At 36.2% G+C, this 18432-nt stretch overlaps 5 protein-coding genes across 7 annotated transcripts in view; 2 read left to right on the top strand and 3 right to left on the bottom strand.

Annotated features, from left to right (window-relative positions):
* The first annotated feature begins 552 nt into the window (after positions 1–552).
* On the top strand, positions 553–2905 carry LOC101891406 (transmembrane protein 170B). The gene is made up of 2 exons (XM_005183984.4): positions 553–920; positions 973–2905. Exon 2 carries the CDS (start codon positions 1450–1452, stop codon positions 1834–1836), a length of 387 nt encoding a protein of 128 aa, XP_005184041.1. The 5' UTR covers positions 553–920; positions 973–1449; the 3' UTR covers positions 1837–2905.
* LOC101891232 (uncharacterized) lies at positions 2789–4447 on the bottom strand. The gene has a single exon (XM_011294424.3). It carries the CDS (start codon positions 4294–4296, stop codon positions 3370–3372), a length of 927 nt encoding a protein of 308 aa, XP_011292726.1. The 5' UTR covers positions 4297–4447; the 3' UTR covers positions 2789–3369.
* Positions 4448–5403: 956 nt separating this feature from the next.
* On the bottom strand, positions 5404–7062 carry LOC131803869 (uncharacterized). The gene has a single exon (XM_059125661.1). It carries the CDS (start codon positions 6909–6911, stop codon positions 5985–5987), a length of 927 nt encoding a protein of 308 aa, XP_058981644.1. The 5' UTR covers positions 6912–7062; the 3' UTR covers positions 5404–5984.
* Positions 7063–9427: 2365 nt separating this feature from the next.
* Positions 9428–12306, top strand: LOC101891059 (elongator complex protein 2). Its single transcript, XM_005183982.4, has 4 exons — positions 9428–9700; positions 9762–11118; positions 11176–11980; positions 12045–12306. The coding sequence occupies exons 1-4, from the start codon at positions 9578–9580 to the stop codon at positions 12166–12168; spliced, it is 2409 nt and encodes an 802-aa protein (XP_005184039.1). The 5' UTR covers positions 9428–9577; the 3' UTR covers positions 12169–12306.
* A 2400-nt stretch (positions 12307–14706) lies between these two features.
* Positions 14707–18432, bottom strand: part of LOC101890887 (fatty acyl-CoA reductase wat) — a 25915-nt gene continuing 22189 nt past the window's right edge. For 2 of the 3 annotated variants that reach the window (XM_059125885.1, XM_059125886.1), the window contains exons 6-11: positions 17546–17655; positions 17266–17464; positions 15433–15687; positions 15238–15366; positions 15002–15057; positions 14708–14932 (exon numbers count right to left, since the gene is read on the bottom strand). In XM_059125885.1, coding sequence (XP_058981868.1) covers positions 14775–14932; positions 15002–15057; positions 15238–15366; positions 15433–15687; positions 17266–17464; positions 17546–17655 — 907 coding nt within the window. In that variant the 3' untranslated portion in view covers positions 14708–14774. Of the gene's footprint in view, positions 14933–15001; positions 15058–15237; positions 15367–15432; positions 15688–17265; positions 17465–17545; positions 17656–18432 lie in introns of all 3 variants that reach the window. The other variant, XM_059125884.1, reaches the window with a different exon arrangement.

Raw genomic sequence — 18432 nt, 5'->3', positions numbered from 1 at the left:
TGGTACAATAAAGAGTTAGAACAACTTCGTAAAACTACAGAAACACAGAATTATTCAAAATTATATGCAACAAGTTGTTTTCATTTATTCCACATTTTGAATGAAGTGCTGGCTTTTATTTCGTATGATCAATAGTGCCAATCCCTCAATATCATGGCCAAACTGGTTAATAGCCAAAGTCACGTTTCTTTTAATCTTTGAATTTGAAAATATTTTGTTTTTATTTTTCAAAATCATAAACACATACACAAAATTGGCGCACTCAGAAAAAAATTGTAATCGGCTGGTAGCTCTACCTTACCTCTTTATTTTACCATATGTTTCAATACTGCAAGAATGCAAAATTTTTTACTACGATAACCGAGTTTCCCTTTACGATATCGAAAATAATTACAAAAAAATTACAAAATTACACCTTTGTTTATTGTGTTATACAATATACCAGAAGTATGGCAACACCCAAAACAGCTGTTTATTAACATACCCTATCGATTTCGATAGCCCTACAACAAATGTTGGCATTTTGTTTTGATTTTGATCTTTATTCATAATATTTCACCTTGTTCTTGTCATTCTTAGTTAGCTTTCAGAAAGAAGGCGTCAGAGAATTAATTATTTTTTGCGAGAAAAATGCAATAAATTTAATCAAATTGGCTGGTGTACGAAAAACAAAACTGCAAAACGAAACGAAAAAACCAAAACAAACGACAAAAACGCAGAAATATAACATAAGTGTCAAATTATAAAGCAAATAAGAAATCAATACCGAATAAACAAAAAGCAATAATAACAAAAATATTGTCAATCAATTTACTTAGAAAAAAGGAAATAAATAAATCTGTGTACACAAAAGCAAGGCTATGACAAACCAAGGCCATTTTTACAAAGGACTAAAGACCATTTAACTGGTTGGCGTTAAGGTATGGAACAGAAGGTCTTTTATTGTGACTCGTCTAACGCTATTTCTTGCAGATCTATATCGTTTGTAATAATGCAAAGAAGACTACTGTATACGACGACGACGACTCATAAGGCAAAACATCAACTGTGGGCTTATCAACAAACTAAGAAGGCAAAAGTATTGGCAGCCTCAATACGAGATAGTAAAACGTTGCTGCCGATAGGTTTACAAATCAGAAACATTTGATTAGAGATACACACTACTGACCAATTCAAAGCAAAATATCGAAAATATCCCCAACAACTTTCTTTTGTGATATTCTTTGTACGCACTCGATACACTTAAGCAACAGACAAAAGGTTAAATTCAGCATCAACATTATACGCCAATTGTTAAAGGGTTCCGTGCTTAGATTACTGGCTGTTACCTCACTAACATTATCCCTGTCCTCATCGTCTTCACTAACCGCCAAACTGTTGTCATTATTTCTAACTTCAAGGGAAACGGGAGTCCCTAGTGTCGGCAGTAGTCGATTTTCCGCCTTTGTCATGTCGGGCATTGATGATGATGAGTTGGACACAATTGCCGATGTCATGGGCTTACGTTCACAGAGTCGTCTGGACAACTTTCGTGAGATGTGGTATCACATTTTCCTCTGGGCATTATTTTCGTCAATATTTATACACACATGTGCCGCCCTTGTAGCGTTTGTAACGCTGCGCAAACATAAGTTTGGTCGTTTCTTTTCAATATTGATCTTGGTCATGGGCTTCCTGTCGCCAGCATTGAGCGGTATCATCAGCAGTGCGGTCATAGCATTTGTACATCGTGCCTCAAGCCTGCCCATGTCTCCGATATATGCCATGGTATGGGGCGTGGGACAAACTGTAGTCTCAGCGTGTCTAGGATTCACACGCATATTGGCTACATTGTAAAAATGAAACGTTTACATCTATATTAGTGTTACATTATACATAAATCATCGTCACTTTTCATACGAGCAGGGGCACATTTGCTCCATATCCTACACCACTAGGAATTGAGCAAAAAAAAAAAAAAACCGGGTTTTTTAAGGAATGATTAGAAAATCCACTGTCCGATTTCAACAATTGCTGAAATTTTAGTGAGGGAGCCGCAATAATTGTTTTACATTTACCTTCTCTGAAAGTTATGATTCTTAGGTGGTTTCCTTGGAATCTCCACTGATATAGCATTTAATTTCATAAATCCATTTTATTTAGATATTATTTTAAAATGTAATAGTGGTGCAGGATATCATTCAGTCGGTTCTACCAGACTTTTATCATTCTTGTCGGTTATTATTTTTCCATGTGTAAAACTATTGTAAAAAGTCGTTCCTTCTTTTGTTTTTTGTCTGTCTCCTTCATTTAGCTTAAGTAGTAAACCGCGTGTTCGTTCCACAATTATGTCCTTGTGGATTTCATACATTTCGGATTACACTTGGGATGTTCTCGGTCATTCCAGAAGTTATTAGAAAATTTTTTGTGAAAAAATATAACTAAAACGATGTTAAATTTTAAAATGAATTAAAATGCAGTTTTAACTTTGATTATCTGCATATTGTTACGGACTATTCTTGTAAAGTGGGCCAATCACTTTAGTTTGGTATTTCGAAAATCATTTTTTTTAATTCTAAACGATATCGAAATTAGCCTCACATTTCCCAAGGACGAACTATAATTACAAATATCAAAAAAAAAATATCTCCATCGAAATTTATAATTATAAATCATAATCCTAGTTCACATATACATATGTAGCGAACAAAAAAGCCAAAAATACCATTAACAATATAAAACGAAAGCCATTGTAAACCATAACTATATAATATCAACATAAGATCTTTAATCACGAATACCCCCTCTATACATAGCCACATTCATCAATTTTATTGATGCGTCTACTTATAATTAGAATTCTAAAATTAAAATGATATCAACAATATAAAAAAATGAGGAAATAAAATTAGAATAAACTAGCAAATCGTATTTCATTTGGGAACGTTGGTCATTGAATAAAAATATTTCTTAAAGTGGGACACGATGAAAATAAAGGGAAAGAATTAAGTTCGGGCTTTCCTCAACTTTATAGCACACGAATTTCAAGATGTCAATGGGGAAAAAAATTAAAGGAATAAAAAAATAATATAGAATTGACTAATTTCTAGTGTTATATATCGTTATACAGGCATAACTTTATAATGACAGTAGGCGTCCCGGTTAAACCACTTCCCTTTGAAGTTTCTTATAGGCAATTGAATTAAGTAAGTAAAAGCAATATCCACATTTATGTTCCGTTCAAAATGCAAAAAAAAAAATTGTGTATGGCTAATTCTATGTGGAAAAACTGTACAGACCAATCCAATCTCCAAAACCAATTTCGTTAATTATTTTAGAAATTCTCTCCTTTCGGATCCCATATAGAATTATCATTTCATCTTATCCAAATCAAATCAATGTATTTGGATCAGTGGAATTATAAAGCATATATAATTTATAAGCCAAAACATTACCAATACGGCGATCATTTTGTAGCACCTTTGGACCGCAACGTTTTATTTTCAAATCACCAATTTCCTTGACAGCATCTGGATTGTTTTTGAGATCAGCAATCAATTTTTTGGGACAAGGATAACGTTCAATTATTGTCTCGGCTACTTCCAGAGTGACCAAAGGCAAGCGGTTTAAATGTTGTTGCCACAGACGACCAAAGCCGTTGGTACCCTCAACACGAACGCATTGTTTTTTATCGTTAGCCAAGAATTTCTTAAATGATTCCATTGTCTCGGATTTTTGTTGTTTATATGGTGCCTCGGCTATTGCCTTGTTTAAACGTTTTAATTCACTAACCAAACCCTTGGCATAATTCGTTATTTCCAAAACCTGCAATTGATGCATTACTTGTAACTCGAATAAGGCATGGCTTTCGGAATTTGAATGTTTCGTATCATTGGATAGGTAGGCAACGATATGGTGCATATTTGGATATTTTGTTGTCAAATCATCGGCTAATTTTTCCATATTTTGATTTCTGGCTAGCTGCTGAAGTTCTTCCTGGCATAGTAATTTAATCACTTGTTTCTCACGTTGCCAATCCTCGGACAAGGCATTCCCCTCACCAAAAGCTAGAGTAAGTTGGCCCACACTTCGCTCCCATATTATTGATCCCTTCAGGGGTAGATTCCTTATTTCGTATTTTAAATCTCCCGCACCCACGGCAGTGTTTAATTCGGCTATCAACTCCCGTCCATATGGTGCCGACATTATATGACAGTCTAGTACCAAACGCACATATTTCTGACACTCGCCTGGTTTAATACGTTTTAGTTGGTCACGAATATTCTTCTTGCGTATTTTTTCGCTTTTACTATCCATTTGTATGAATTATTAACAATTAGCTTCCAATATCATCAAATTTGCGGCAATTATTTATTTCAAAAAGGTTATCGATGTTAGATGATGATCGATCGATTGATGAAATCGATATAATGGTGGCAAATCAAAATGAAGCAGTTCAAATTAATGATTCTCGGAAGAGAACAACGAAACTAGATAGTTTTCCTCACTCATTCACAGAAAAGAGAAACAGAACAAGTTCATCTAAAAAGTTTACTTTTACTTTAGTAAAAGGCTTAACTCTAGTTTAGTAAAAACTCTTCAATTTTTTCGAAAATTTTTTCAGTGGTAGGTATTTTAACCATGATCCAGGGAAACTATTTTTTTCTTGGGGGACGGACCCGGGACCCCAGATTTTTGACCCGAAAGTCCGGGATCAAGACCCCGACTAGACCCGGATCCACTTACCCGATATAGACAATATGGGTATCGATTGAAAGCTTATGGAAATACCTATCCAACAAGTGGTCACATGAAGGGGTAAATTGTCATGGTTCGGAAGTTATAGTCAAATTATCGATTTTTTGGACCCGAATTTTTTATGAAACCCCCAAAAAGTCAAAAAAAGGTCCATTATGGGGGACAACAAAATTGATGCCAAATTATAGCTGACACTTCTACCTTTCCAAAAAGGTTCAATTTGTGCTAATACCTTTACTGAGTCCAGAGATATGGGTCTTTCCATCCGCATAACCCGATTCTAACCAGTTCATTAAAATGATGTTTTTAATAAAAAAAGTGTTTATTTCGCGTAGCAGTCGTCGGAATAACAAAAGTTTTCTAAATTTGGCACTTTTTGTAAATAGCCGGCCTTCGGCCGGGGCTTGAGATTTTCTCCTCTTGGTATGTCCTACACCGGATATCGAAATTAGCCTCACATTTCCCAAGGACGAACTATAATTACAAATATCAAAAAAAAAATATCTCCATCGAAATTTATAATTATAAATCATAATCCTAGTTCACATATACATATGTAGCGAACAAAAAAGCCAAAAATACCATTAACAATATAAAACGAAAGCCATTGTAAACCATAACTATATAATATCAACATAAGATCTTTAATCACGAATACCCCCTCTATACATAGCCACATTCATCAATTTTATTGATGCGTCTACTTATAATTAGAATTCTAAAATTAAAATGATATCAACAATATAAAAAAATGAGGAAATAAAATTAGAATAAACTAGCAAATCGTATTTCATTTGGGAACGTTGGTCATTGAATAAAAATATTTCTTAAAGTGGGACACGATGAAAATAAAGGGAAAGAATTAAGTTCGGGCTTTCCTCAACTTTATAGCACACGAATTTCAAGATGTCAATGGGGAAAAAAATTAAAGGAATAAAAAAATAATATAGAATTGACTAATTTCTAGTGTTATATATCGTTATACAGGCATAACTTTATAATGACAGTAGGCGTCCCGGTTAAACCACTTCCCTTTGAAGTTTCTTATAGGCAATTGAATTAAGTAAGTAAAAGCAATATCCACATTTATGTTCCGTTCAAAATGCAAAAAAAAAAATTGTGTATGGCTAATTCTATGTGGAAAAACTGTACAGACCAATCCAATCTCCAAAACCAATTTCGTTAATTATTTTAGAAATTCTCTCCTTTCGGATCCCATATAGAATTATCATTTCATCTTATCCAAATCAAATCAATGTATTTGGATCAGTGGAATTATAAAGCATATATAATTTATAAGCCAAAACATTACCAATACGGCGATCATTTTGTAGCACCTTTGGACCGCAACGTTTTATTTTCAAATCACCAATTTCCTTGACAGCATCTGGATTGTTTTTGAGATCAGCAATCAATTTTTTGGGACAAGGATAACGTTCAATTATTGTCTCGGCTACTTCCAGAGTGACCAAAGGCAAGCGGTTTAAATGTTGTTGCCACAGACGACCAAAGCCGTTGGTACCCTCAACACGAACGCATTGTTTTTTATCGTTAGCCAAGAATTTCTTAAATGATTCCATTGTCTCGGATTTTTGTTGTTTATATGGTGCCTCGGCTATTGCCTTGTTTAAACGTTTTAATTCACTAACCAAACCCTTGGCATAATTCGTTATTTCCAAAACCTGCAATTGATGCATTACTTGTAACTCGAATAAGGCATGGCTTTCGGAATTTGAATGTTTCGTATCATTGGATAGGTAGGCAACGATATGGTGCATATTTGGATATTTTGTTGTCAAATCATCGGCTAATTTTTCCATATTTTGATTTCTGGCTAGCTGCTGAAGTTCTTCCTGGCATAGTAATTTAATCACTTGTTTCTCACGTTGCCAATCCTCGGACAAGGCATTCCCCTCACCAAAAGCTAGAGTAAGTTGGCCCACACTTCGCTCCCATATTATTGATCCCTTCAGGGGTAGATTCCTTATTTCGTATTTTAAATCTCCCGCACCCACGGCAGTGTTTAATTCGGCTATCAACTCCCGTCCATATGGTGCCGACATTATATGACAGTCTAGTACCAAACGCACATATTTCTGACACTCGCCTGGTTTAATACGTTTTAGTTGGTCACGAATATTCTTCTTGCGTATTTTTTCGCTTTTACTATCCATTTGTATGAATTATTAACAATTAGCTTCCAATATCATCAAATTTGCGGCAATTATTTATTTCAAAAAGGTTATCGATGTTAGATGATGATCGATCGATTGATGAAATCGATATAATGGTGGCAAATCAAAATGAAGCAGTTCAAATTAATGATTCTCGGAAGAGAACAACGAAACTAGATAGTTTTCCTCACTCATTCACAGAAAAGAGAAACAGAACAAGTTCATCTAAAAAGTTTACTTTTACTTTAGTAAAAGGCTTAACTCTAGTTTAGTAAAAACTCTTCAATTTTTTCGAAAATTTTTTCAGTGGTAGGTATTTTAACCATGATCCAGGGAAACTATTTTTTTCTTGGGGGACGGACCCGGGACCCCAGATTTTTGACCCGAAAGTCCGGGATCAAGACCCCGACTAGACCCGGATCCACTTACCCGATATAGACAATATGGGTATCTTTGGAAAGCTTATGAAAATACCTATCCAACAAGTGGTCACATGATGGGGTAAGATGTTACGGTTCGGAAGTTATAGTCAAATTATCGATTTTTTGGACCCGGATTTTTTATAAAACCCCCAAAAAGTCAAAAAAAGGTCCATTATGGGGGACAACAAAATTGATGCCAAATTATAGCTGACACTTCTACCTTTCCAAAAAGGTTCAATTTGTGCTAATACCTTTACTGAGTCCAGAGATATGGGTCTTTCCATCCGCATAACAATAAAAAAGGTATATTTTGCGTAAGAATGAAATTCAAAAATCTTTGGTTCGCGTTAGCCGGTGTAGGACATACCCAAAGGAGAAAATCTCAAGCCCCGGCCGAAGGCCGGCTACTTACAAAAGGTATCCAATTTAGAAAACTTTGGTTCGCGTTAGCCGGTGTGGGACATACCCAGAGGAGAAAATCTCAAGCCCCGGCCGAAGGCCGGCTATTTACAAAAAGTGTCAAATTTAGAAAACTTTGGTTCGCGTTAGCCCGTGTGGGACATACCCAGAGGAGAAAATCTCAAGCCCCGGCCGAAGGCCGGCTATATACAAAAAGTGTCAAACTTAGAAAAATTTGGTTCGCGTTAGCCCGTGTGGGACATACCCAGAGGAGAAAATCTCAAGCCCCGGCCGAAGGCCGGCTATATACAAAAAGTGTCAAACTTAGAAAACTTTGGTTCGCGTTAGCCCGTGTGGGACATACCCAGAGGAGAAAATCTCAAGCCCCGGCCGAAGGCCGGCTATATACAAAAAGTGTCAAACTTAGAAAACTTTGGTTCGCGTTAGCCGGTTTAGGACATACCCAGAGGAGAAAATCTCAAGCCCCGGCCGAAGGCCGGCTACTTACAAAAGGTATCCAAATTAGGAAACTTTGGTTCGCGTTATCCGGTGTAGGACATACCAAGAGGAGAAAATCTCAAGCCCCGGCCGAAGGTATCCAAATTAGGAAACAAAAGGTATCCAAATTAGGAAACTTTGGTTCGCGTTATCCGGTGTAGGACATACCAAGAGGAGAAAATCTCAAGCCCCGGCCGAAGGCCGGCTATTTACAAAAAGTGCCAAATTTAGAAAACTTTTGTTATTCCGACGACTGCTACGCGAAATAAACACTTTTTTTATTAAAAACATCATTTTAATGAACTGGTTAGAATCGGGTTATGCGGATGGAAAGACCCATATCTCTGGAACCGAAAAAGGTATTAGCACAAATTGTAGCATTTTGGAAAGGTAAGAATGTCAGCTATAATTTGGAAGCAATTTTGTTGACCCCCATAATGGGCCCTTTTTTGACTTTTTGGGGGTTTCATAAAAAATTCGGGTCCAAAAAATCGATAATTTGACTATAACTTCCGAACCATGACAATTTACCCCTTCATGTGACCACTTGTTGGATAGGTATTTCCATAAGCTTTCAATCGATACCCATATTGTCTATATCGGGTAAGTGGATCCGGGTCCAGGCGGGGTCTTGATCCCGGACTTTCGGGTCTAAAATATGGGGTCCCGGTTCCGTCCCCCAAGAAAAAAATAGTTTCCCGGGATCAGCGTAAAAATACCTACCTCTGGAAAAAATTTCGAAAAAATCTAAGAGTTTTTACTAAACTAGAGTTGTTCCTAGTAAAATACAATTCTAAATGATTACAGATTAATTTATTTTGAGCAAAAAAAAAACATTAAGTATATCAATGTAAGCATACTTTAATCACGTCTGTTTTGGAAATTTATCTTCGTTGTTACTTTACTTATGTAGTTTATAACAAAAATGGCGCTATAAGACGTTTTTTACTCACATATTGTAGAGTGGTCCTTAAACAACCCGTATTACAATAATTTTCATGCACATAAATTACATTAGAGGCAATATCACTGTAAGAGAATAAGACTCCGCCGCCAAGATTACATCTCGTCTTCGATCTCGATTTATCAGCTGATTTAATTTCTTCCTAAATCCTAATTCGTAAACATTGGCTTTTGCTTTTCATGTCACATTCATAACAATAGTTATTTAATTTTCCTCATCTTTATTGGTCTTTTCACTTTGTCATGTTATTCGTAACGTTGGGAGCGCTTTTAGATCAGGTTGCTCTCAATTAAACCGAAAACAACACGTGCGGTTCGACTGTCTGTTGCAATTGTATTTTAAAGGATAAAAAAGGATATTTATTTGTAGGAATAAACAAAACTATGAGTGTGGAAAATATTTACACTTCGATTGCCTGTAATCGAACCACGGAAAGTGCCGATTGGGGCAATAATGACCTTATTGTTTTCGGTGCTTGCAATGCCGTGGCCATTTACGATCCAATGGTATTTTTAGTAAAATATTCCCTCTAATTTATGCATTAAATCATTTTTTTCTTTATGGCAGGTTAATGGCGTCGCTGCCAAGATTACCCATACCTTCGTTAAGCACACCAAACGGGTAAACACTGTTCGCTGGCTAAAAGGTTTTAGTGCAGAAAAGGAGACACTTTTCCTTTCGGGCTCCGATGATAAATTGGCAATTTTATGGGATTTCATCAATCCCGATGATGTTCAAAGTTTCGATCTCAAGGGCCACGAAAGTGGTGTAAATGCTGTTGATGGTGTCCAACGTGAAAATGGAGAATGGATTTTGGCAACAGCTGCCGCGGATTCCACAATCAAAATATGGTCATATCGCCTAGGTTCCGACTCATTACCCGAATGTAAACAAACCATTGTATTGAATACAGGATTTTGTTTTACGTTGCGCCTCACTTTGTTACCCAAGTCCGAACAAATTTTATTGGCTTTCTCTGCCGACGATGAGTCAGTTGCCTTGTGGTCTGAAGCGCAAGACGAGAGCCTGACTTTCCAACCAATACACAAATTGTTGGGCCATGAGGACTGGGTGCGAGGCTTAGATTTTATGTTCGAAGGTGACGATTTGCTTTTGGCCAGTTCATCACAAGATAATTTCATACGTCTGTGGCGTATTGCACCCCGAAATGCTGAACAGGTGACCAATAATAAAGTGGATATCTTCAATTTATTGGATGAATCCACTGGAGAGATACGAGTAGAGGAAAAAATTGTACAAGCTTCATCAAATTCTTGGTATGCCATAAGTTTGGAATCTGTGCTGTTTGGCCATGACAACTGGGTATATGGTGTTCATTGGCACAAATCAGCAGACAATACCCTGAGTTTGCTCTCCGCCTCTATTGATAAGACACTTATACTCTGGCAACCCTCCGAAGAAAGTGGCATTTGGATGGAGAAAGTTCGTTTGGGAGAAGTTGGTGGTAATTCTCTGGGATTTTTCGGTGGAAAATTCCGTAGCGATGGAAAAGCCATATTGGGTCATAGCTACCAGGGTGGTTTCCATGTATGGCAACAGAGTGAAGATAATGAGAATATATGGGTGCCCCAGGTTATTGTTGGTGGACATTTTGGTGAAGTACGAGATCTTGCCTGGGAACCGCAAGGAGAATATTTAATGTCCGTATCAGCAGATCAGACAACACGTATTCATGCACCGTGGCGTTCATCATTAGGTGATGTGGAAACCTGGCATGAATTAGCCCGTCCTCAAGTACATGGTTATGATATGCAGGCTCTGGCCTTGTTGACCCGCTACAAATTTGCCAGTGGTGCAGAAGAAAAAATCGTAAGAACTTTCCAGGCCTCGGCTAATTTTATAGAGAACTTTAGACGCATCACCAAAGTGGAGAATGATGCGGATGGAGATGCTTTGTTAGAATGTAAGTAGCGTATATTTTTAATTCCATCTTCAGTTCTAATTTGAGTATTTATTTCAGCTTTGCCAAAAGGTGCCTCAGTTCCATCACTGGGTCTATCCAACAAAGCGGTTTACAACACAGAAACTCCAGCAGAAACCGAACGTCATGTCAAAGATGAATATCCGGAGAACTATTTTACACCTGTTACTTTGGATTCACCGCCCCAGGAAGAGACTTTAATGCAAAACACCCTTTGGCCTGAAGTTCAAAAACTCTATGGCCATGGTTATGAAATTTATGCCTTGGCCTCATCACCAGACGCTTCACTATTGGCCTCCTCTTGTAAATCCACAAATGCCGAGCATGCACAAATTATTCTTTGGAATACAACAAATTGGAAGCAGATACAAAAACTTCCATCCCATCAGCTGACAGTTACACAAATGCGTTTTTCACCCAATGGCCAGTATTTGTTGTCGGTTTCCCGTGATCGCAGATGGTCTCTATTTGAACGTTCCGTGTCGTCAGAGGAGAAAGTCGCTCAATATAAATTAACTGCTACTACAGACAAAACAAATGGTATCCATACAAGAATTATATGGTCATGCGATTGGTCACATGACAACAAGTATTTTGTAACATCCTCACGTGAGGGTAAGGTGGTAGTTTGGTGTAATGAGGGTGAGAGCAATAACTCATCGCTAAATGGCTGGAAGAGTTTGGATGTTTTGGAGCTGAAACATGAATCAATTACTGCTGTCACATTTGCTCAGACCCTGCATACAAATGGTTCCTATATTGTGGCCTTGGGTTGTGAAAGTGGTTTCGTATACATCTATTCATTCGATGGCAAATGGAATTTGTTGCTAACAATGAATACATCGTAAGTTTGTTATTTACTCTTTGTGATCAAATTTTGTTTTATAATAAATTTTATTTATTTCCAGACAATCTCATCATTTAACCGTAAAGCGTTTACAGTTTAGGCCGGCTTGCACAGCTACAAATCAATTCCAATTGGCCAGTTGTGGTGAAGATTGTTTAGTTAGGGTATATCGTTTAAATTTGTAGGCACTGGACATATTATTGTGCTTAAGCATTTGTATTTATTAGAATTATTTTGTAAAAGCTTTACATCTAGAAATTGTGAATAAAGTGTAAAGGATTCCTTTTTTTATTGTTTGACAATATAACTATATTGAAAGCAAATGTTGTACTTGTATTTACATAAAAGGTAGTTATAAACCTAGTAATATATTATATAGGTGCCCGTTACAAAACAGACTGTCTATAGAAGACCTATGTAAATGTTTTACCAATAATTATAGATGTTAAGAAGCGTAGAGCTGAAAAAAGTGTTTTATCTATAGTGGACTTTTAAAAAGTAATTTATCCAGATAAAAATCACAGAAAATTCGAATACATGAATGACCAATATAAAGTATTCTGTCGAAAAATATTCCTTGCTTAAAATACTTATAAAATGTCTACAATCTCTTAAAGATATATCGACAGATTGCCCATCAAATTTATTCCCAATGTATTCTCTCTATAATAGAGTTATAAAAGACACTTAGTCGTTAGTCGTAGATCTTTAATTTTAAAGGACTATTTTTAGAATTCCTAAAAAGGGTTTCAATCCATAGACGACACATAAAAGGCGTATATATAGAAAGTCTCTATATAAGTTAAAATTTTTCCACTGACTGCTCATTATACCAAAAGGAATTTGGTGTGAATTTTATTTGAAAGTTATTTGTGATGGAATTCAAGCGTGATAGTGTGATTTCTTTATATTTGGCTAGAAAACCACAAGTGGCTATCGTTAGACTACGTCTGTCTCGTACCATCGCTTGTTACCATGATACTGGTAGCGTAAACCGTCGTCGAGAAAATGGATGGAAGCAAACAGCAACATTAGCAGAAATGGTTCGAAAAGTAAAGAAGCGATTTGATCGAAACCCGCGTCGCAATGGCCGAAAAATGGCTCGTTAGCTGAACATATGTGAGCCGCCCTAACATAACATAACCGATGATCGCTCTCCGTTCGTGTTAATCGACCGTGGCATCAGAACAAATGCCGAATATAATCGTGAAAATATTCGGGAGGGTGTATTAAAGCCTTGCGCACGCAAACATGTTGGCCGCAGACCTTGGACATTCCAACAGGACACATCACCATCGCACTCAGCACGCGTCACCCAAAAATGAGGTTCCTCGTTATAAAATGAGGTTCCTCGCTTCATTTCCAAAATCTCCGGATACCAATCCGTTAGACTATTGTGTCTGGCGTATTTTGGAAAGAAAGGTTGGCACTAAAAAAATACCAAAGTGTTGATCACCTCAAGCAAGCGCTTCGCCGGGAATGGGCCAAAATACCGCAGAGCAACATTCGGGCAGCATGTGACGGTTTCATTGTCCGTTTGAAAGCCATAATTCGTGCCAAAGGTTACCAATTCGAACAAATCTAAACTTATTCTAAAATTTGATGCTATTTACGACATTTTTTGCTTTCATTCAATAAATTAAAAAAAATAAATAAAAATTATGGCGTTTGACTTTACTGCAGTTTTTCTATCTCACCCTGTATACTCATAATCAGCATAAACTTCAAAGTCGATTTAACTAAGTCCCTCTGTCTGTATGTCTGTTGAAATCACGATACAGAACAATGTGTCTAGGTTGGTAGGTACTGAAAATGAGATATATCGGTCCACGTATTGATATAGCCGTCATATAACGGTACCAGCCGATATTCAGTATTTTGATGATTTTTTCACATTTTTAGCAAATTGGTCTAAAAATTGGTATTTGTAGTTCGCAATGGGTTCTAGTTGCGGTGGCGGAACATAGTATATATGGGTTCACGTTTTGGTATAGCCCCCATATAACGGTACCTTCCGACATTCGGTATTTTGGATGATTTTTGCCATTTTTTTTACGGATTTGTCTAAAAATTGGTATTTGTAATTCGCAATAGTTTCTAGCTGCGGTGGCGGAACATTGAATATATAGGCCCATGTTTTGGTATAGCCCCCATATAACGATACCCCGCGATTTTCGGTATTTTAATAATCTTAGTCACGGTTAACCACGAAATTGTTTCAAATTTGGTGTTTAAGAAGACTTGGTGGATGACAATCTTTGAAGTATAAAATTTTCTATAGAGGATGGTATGGCACCCATATAACGGCCGCACTCACTTTATAGGCTTTTGAAAAGTTTAACAGCATTAAGCAAACGGTCTTGCTGGTATTTGTAATTTAAAGTGGAACACCTTAGAATTCAGATATTTTATATAAAAATGTTTTCTTTACCCAAAGGTGGAGGGTATTAAAAGTTCGGCCCAGCCGAACTTAATGTTTTTTACTTATTGAACCCATAAACGTACTTGTCTCTACTATTGGGCTAATATTTTTTTTATTATTATTAACGGACAGACCCTCTCTATTTTAAAATAAACATCTTATCATTTATCTCAAAATAATTTTAATTTTTTTTTTAATTGCAAAATAACACCACCTGTGGAAAAAGACTTTATCTTTAGAAGATATATGCCATTATATAGGAAACCTAGAAAATACAGGAAAAGATATATACACATTTTTTTTCTTTAAAGTTTATTGTCCCAATTCCTATCTTCTTATTTCTATTAGCTAGATCTTTTATTAGAAAAATTAATACGTCCATTTCCATAAGCATCTAACAACAATTAAAAATAACAACAACTTAATAGATTTATCCAACAGAACAAACATTTTGAAGCGTTGACGGGTGGCGGCTGTAGCTTCTAGGGGTTCCTTGAAGATGTGTTTCTTCAAACCATTTACAAGGGCTGCAAAAAGATGAAGTTATTATACACTGATGAAGTAGCCATACAGGTAATTCAGAAATTGAAACTCACCTTCAAATGCATGATGGAAATCCAAATCTTTGGGATCAACGACATAAAAGCGGCGACTATTAAAAAGAAAAATAGCATTAATAATAGCAATAGCAATAATAATAATAAATTTATTTAAAAAAATAAAACTTTTGCCGTTTTCGCGGGTAGAGTTAATTATTAAATGAGATCGATGTATTTACTGTTGTGAAGTTTTCAAACAATGTGCCTACAAATTATTGTGCTTCAATACTCACTTCTCATCATGTTCCAAGGTAAATTTTAACACATTCCACATGCCATCGTTTTGAAATTCGAAATATTTTTTGGAAAATTTACCCAACGTTCTGACGGCGTAGAAAATTTTGCGGTTTGCTTGCAAAAGCCTTAAAAAAAGAGGACAAAAAGTAATAAAATCTATTGAAATTCAAGGGGGGAAACCTATTATTTACATGGGTTTCTTTTTCGATATAATCAAGAGGGCATCATAAAATATGGCCATAGGTATGTGAACCAAAAATAGCCACACGAAATACAAATACATATTCGTTGTCATACGTATCGACGGTGCCCAGACGGAGTTTTGTATGGGATTTCGTTTGATAATTTCCACCATTTTCTTTGCGCTCTGCAATAAGGTAAAGGGGAACAAATCGACGGGAGCAAAAGTTTGTATGCGCAACTCTAGGGGGGCGTTTTTGGGTTTACTGCAGAATGAGAAAAAATAAAACGTAAAAATATAATTATCAAAAAAAAAAGTAAAAAAAATAAATAAAATAATTTTGTATAGTTATTCTGGAGCTTTGATCAATGTATTTTCTTATGGTTTTTCGCATGGCTTGAGCTAAGAATTAAAAAAATTGAATTTGTCTTGCATACTCAGGGTGAGATAAAAAAACTACAACAAAATCAAACGCCATAATTTTTCACATTTTTTTTTTTATAAATTTTATTACGTGAAAGCAAACAATGCTGGAAATAGCATTAAATTTTAGAATAAGTTTAGATTTGTTCGAATCGGTCAAGTTTGGCACGAATTATGGCCTTCAAATGGCGAATGCAATCGTCACACTCTGCCCGAATGTTGCTCTATTGTATTTAGGCCCATTCCCGGCAAAGCGTTTGCTTGAGGTGATCGATACTTTTGTATTTTTCAATGCCAACCTTGCTTTCCAAAATACTCTAGGCACAATAGTCCAACGGATTGGTATCCGGAGATTTTGTTGGCCATTGTGCTTTGGAAATGAAGAATGAGGTTCCTCTCATTTTGTAACCATTCTTGGGTGGCGCGTGCTAAGTGCAATGGTGCTGAGTCCTGTTGAAATGACCCTCCTCCACCCTCCAGATTATTTTCTCCATAATATATGGCATTTATTCTAATGCCACGGTCAATTAATACGACCGGAGATCGACAATCAGCTGTTATGATTGCCCACATCATTACCATGGCCGGCTCTTGAGTTCTGGTGGCCAACCGAAGGGGCACATTTTCAGCTGACCTCTTTGGCAAGTAAACACGATAATTTAGTTTGTTTACAAACTGCTGGACAACGAATGTTTTCTGATCAGAAAAACCCAAATTCGGCAGTTCACCACTTTCGGCCAAGCGAAGCAACTCTTTAGCTCTTTTGAGTCTATTTTTCTTTCTGTTGCGGTAGAAGTTCTTTCATTTTTTGGAATTTCAATGGCTTTACTCCGAGCTTATTTTTCAATATTTGCCGAACGGAATATTGAGATATGTTCAGTTCACGAGCCATTTTTCGGTCATTGCGACGCGGGTTTCGATGAAGTCGCTTTTTTTACTTTTCGAACCATTTCTGCTGATGTTGCTCTTTTCCTTCGTCCACTTCCTTGACGTCGGGCTACGCCACCAGTATCACGGTAAGGAGCGATGGTCCGAGACACAAAAGATTTATTCACATTTAAATGCTGGAGTGCTCCAACGATAGCCACTTGTGGTTTTCCAGCCAAATATAAAATGTGGTTTTCCAGCCAAAACTATCACGCTTGAATTTTATCACAAATAACTTTTTTTCTGGAAAACTCTGACCAAAATGCTTTTGAACGTTTGCAAACAATATAATGAGCTGTCACTGGAATAATTTATTAAAGCTGTCGTACGAGTGGCTTAAAAATGACAGCAGTCTGAAGTTGATTGCAGTTTTTACATCTCACCCAGTATATGTAAAAAAGTAAAAACAAATTCCTCAGTTTTTTTTTTAATTCTGACTTCAGTTCAAACGAAAAACCAAAGGAAAAAAATAACTATAAAACCAAATACCCACTTTAATATTTCCAAACCACGTTGACAGGCACTGGCAATGGTCAAACATGTCACCATATCTACTGGTATAAGAGCCAGCTTCAAATCCGGATTGGTATATGACATTTGGCAAACACCCAGTGCCACAACAGCCAAAACGCCCATTGGCCCATTTAAATTATCTAAATAACCCGGTTCTGGTTCCAAGTAGGACGGTGAAACTAATCGAAAGAAAAGGAAGAAAGAAAGTGAAAATATTAAAATGTGCGTTCGTTTCAGTACTTCCCCCCGCCCATACATACCAACTGCAGGTCGTATAATTGTGACCGGTAATGCATCCGAATGATCGGCAACAATTTGCTCTGATAGATTTTTGGTAAAACTATAGGGATTTGGATAAAAATTTGTGTATCTAAAAAAAAAAAAAACACAAAAAATTAAATAAAAAAATAGGTAAAAAACTTTTTAAGTTAAAAAGTTTTATGTTAAACATACATTGCAATGTTTAAGATCAATGTACTAAAAAAACAAAAAATAATAAAAAGTAGATACAGTCGTGGGAATTATAAACATATGCATAGACTTGACTAAAAAAAGTCGTGGTGTACGTCAATTCTCTACAATATGTATATGCAATTGAAGTCCCCTCGGTTTTATTTTAGTTTAGGTGGAATTGATAATAAATTATTATCAGCCATTTGGTGGTGGCCGCCATCTTGGATTTCAATTTTTTATATTATATTGTATTCTGCTTGTTGAGCCCTTTCATTTGATATCCATATTGATGGGATTGATAAAACCTACGTTATCCGCCATTTTGTAGCGGCCGCCATCTTGGATTTATAATGATAATGAATAAACATAATTGTATTGTCTCCAAAATCCAAAGTGTATACAAAATTTCAGATTAATCGGTTGTCAGGTGAAATTTGAATTACTAAATTTGACACAAGAATAACTAATAAAACAAACGGGGTGAGCTAAATAAAACCTTTTAAAAATGTGTAACTGGGGAATTCAATTTGTAGTTGATTACATTCCACTTAAAATATGAATTATTTATTTTAATCTTCTAAGTCGAATTATTCGTTTTTAAAAATTATACGATTTGTAATGAGAATATAAAGACGGAACCCCAAACCTTTTTGTGTAACTTTGTTATTGGAATATCAAAAAAGTAATTTGTCTA

This window comes from Musca domestica, unplaced genomic scaffold, assembly GCF_030504385.1.
Source record: "Musca domestica strain aabys unplaced genomic scaffold, Musca_domestica.polishedcontigs.V.1.1 35, whole genome shotgun sequence".
In the NCBI taxonomy this organism is placed as follows: domain Eukaryota; kingdom Metazoa; phylum Arthropoda; class Insecta; order Diptera; family Muscidae; genus Musca; species Musca domestica.
The sequence above is the reverse complement of the archived record's forward strand: the minus strand, read 5'-3'. Positions and strand labels throughout refer to the sequence as shown.

What these genes read in the sequence shown, in the direction of transcription:
- LOC101891406 (XM_005183984.4), top strand. Translation starts at nt 1,450, where the DNA reads ATGTCGGGCATTGATGATGATGAGTTGGACACAATTGCCGATGTCATG.
- LOC101891232 (XM_011294424.3), bottom strand. Translation starts at nt 4,296, where the DNA reads ATGGATAGTAAAAGCGAAAAAATACGCAAGAAGAATATTCGTGACCAA.
- LOC131803869 (XM_059125661.1), bottom strand. Translation starts at nt 6,911, where the DNA reads ATGGATAGTAAAAGCGAAAAAATACGCAAGAAGAATATTCGTGACCAA.
- LOC101891059 (XM_005183982.4), top strand. Translation starts at nt 9,578, where the DNA reads ATGAGTGTGGAAAATATTTACACTTCGATTGCCTGTAATCGAACCACG. An exon ending in TGGCCATTTACGATCCAATG is followed by an intron (nt 9,701 to 9,761) that starts GTATTTTTAGTA and finishes TCTTTATGGCAG; the next exon opens with GTTAATGGCGTCGCTGCCAA. An exon ending in TTGCTAACAATGAATACATC is followed by an intron (nt 11,981 to 12,044) that starts GTAAGTTTGTTA and finishes ATTTATTTCCAG; the next exon opens with ACAATCTCATCATTTAACCG.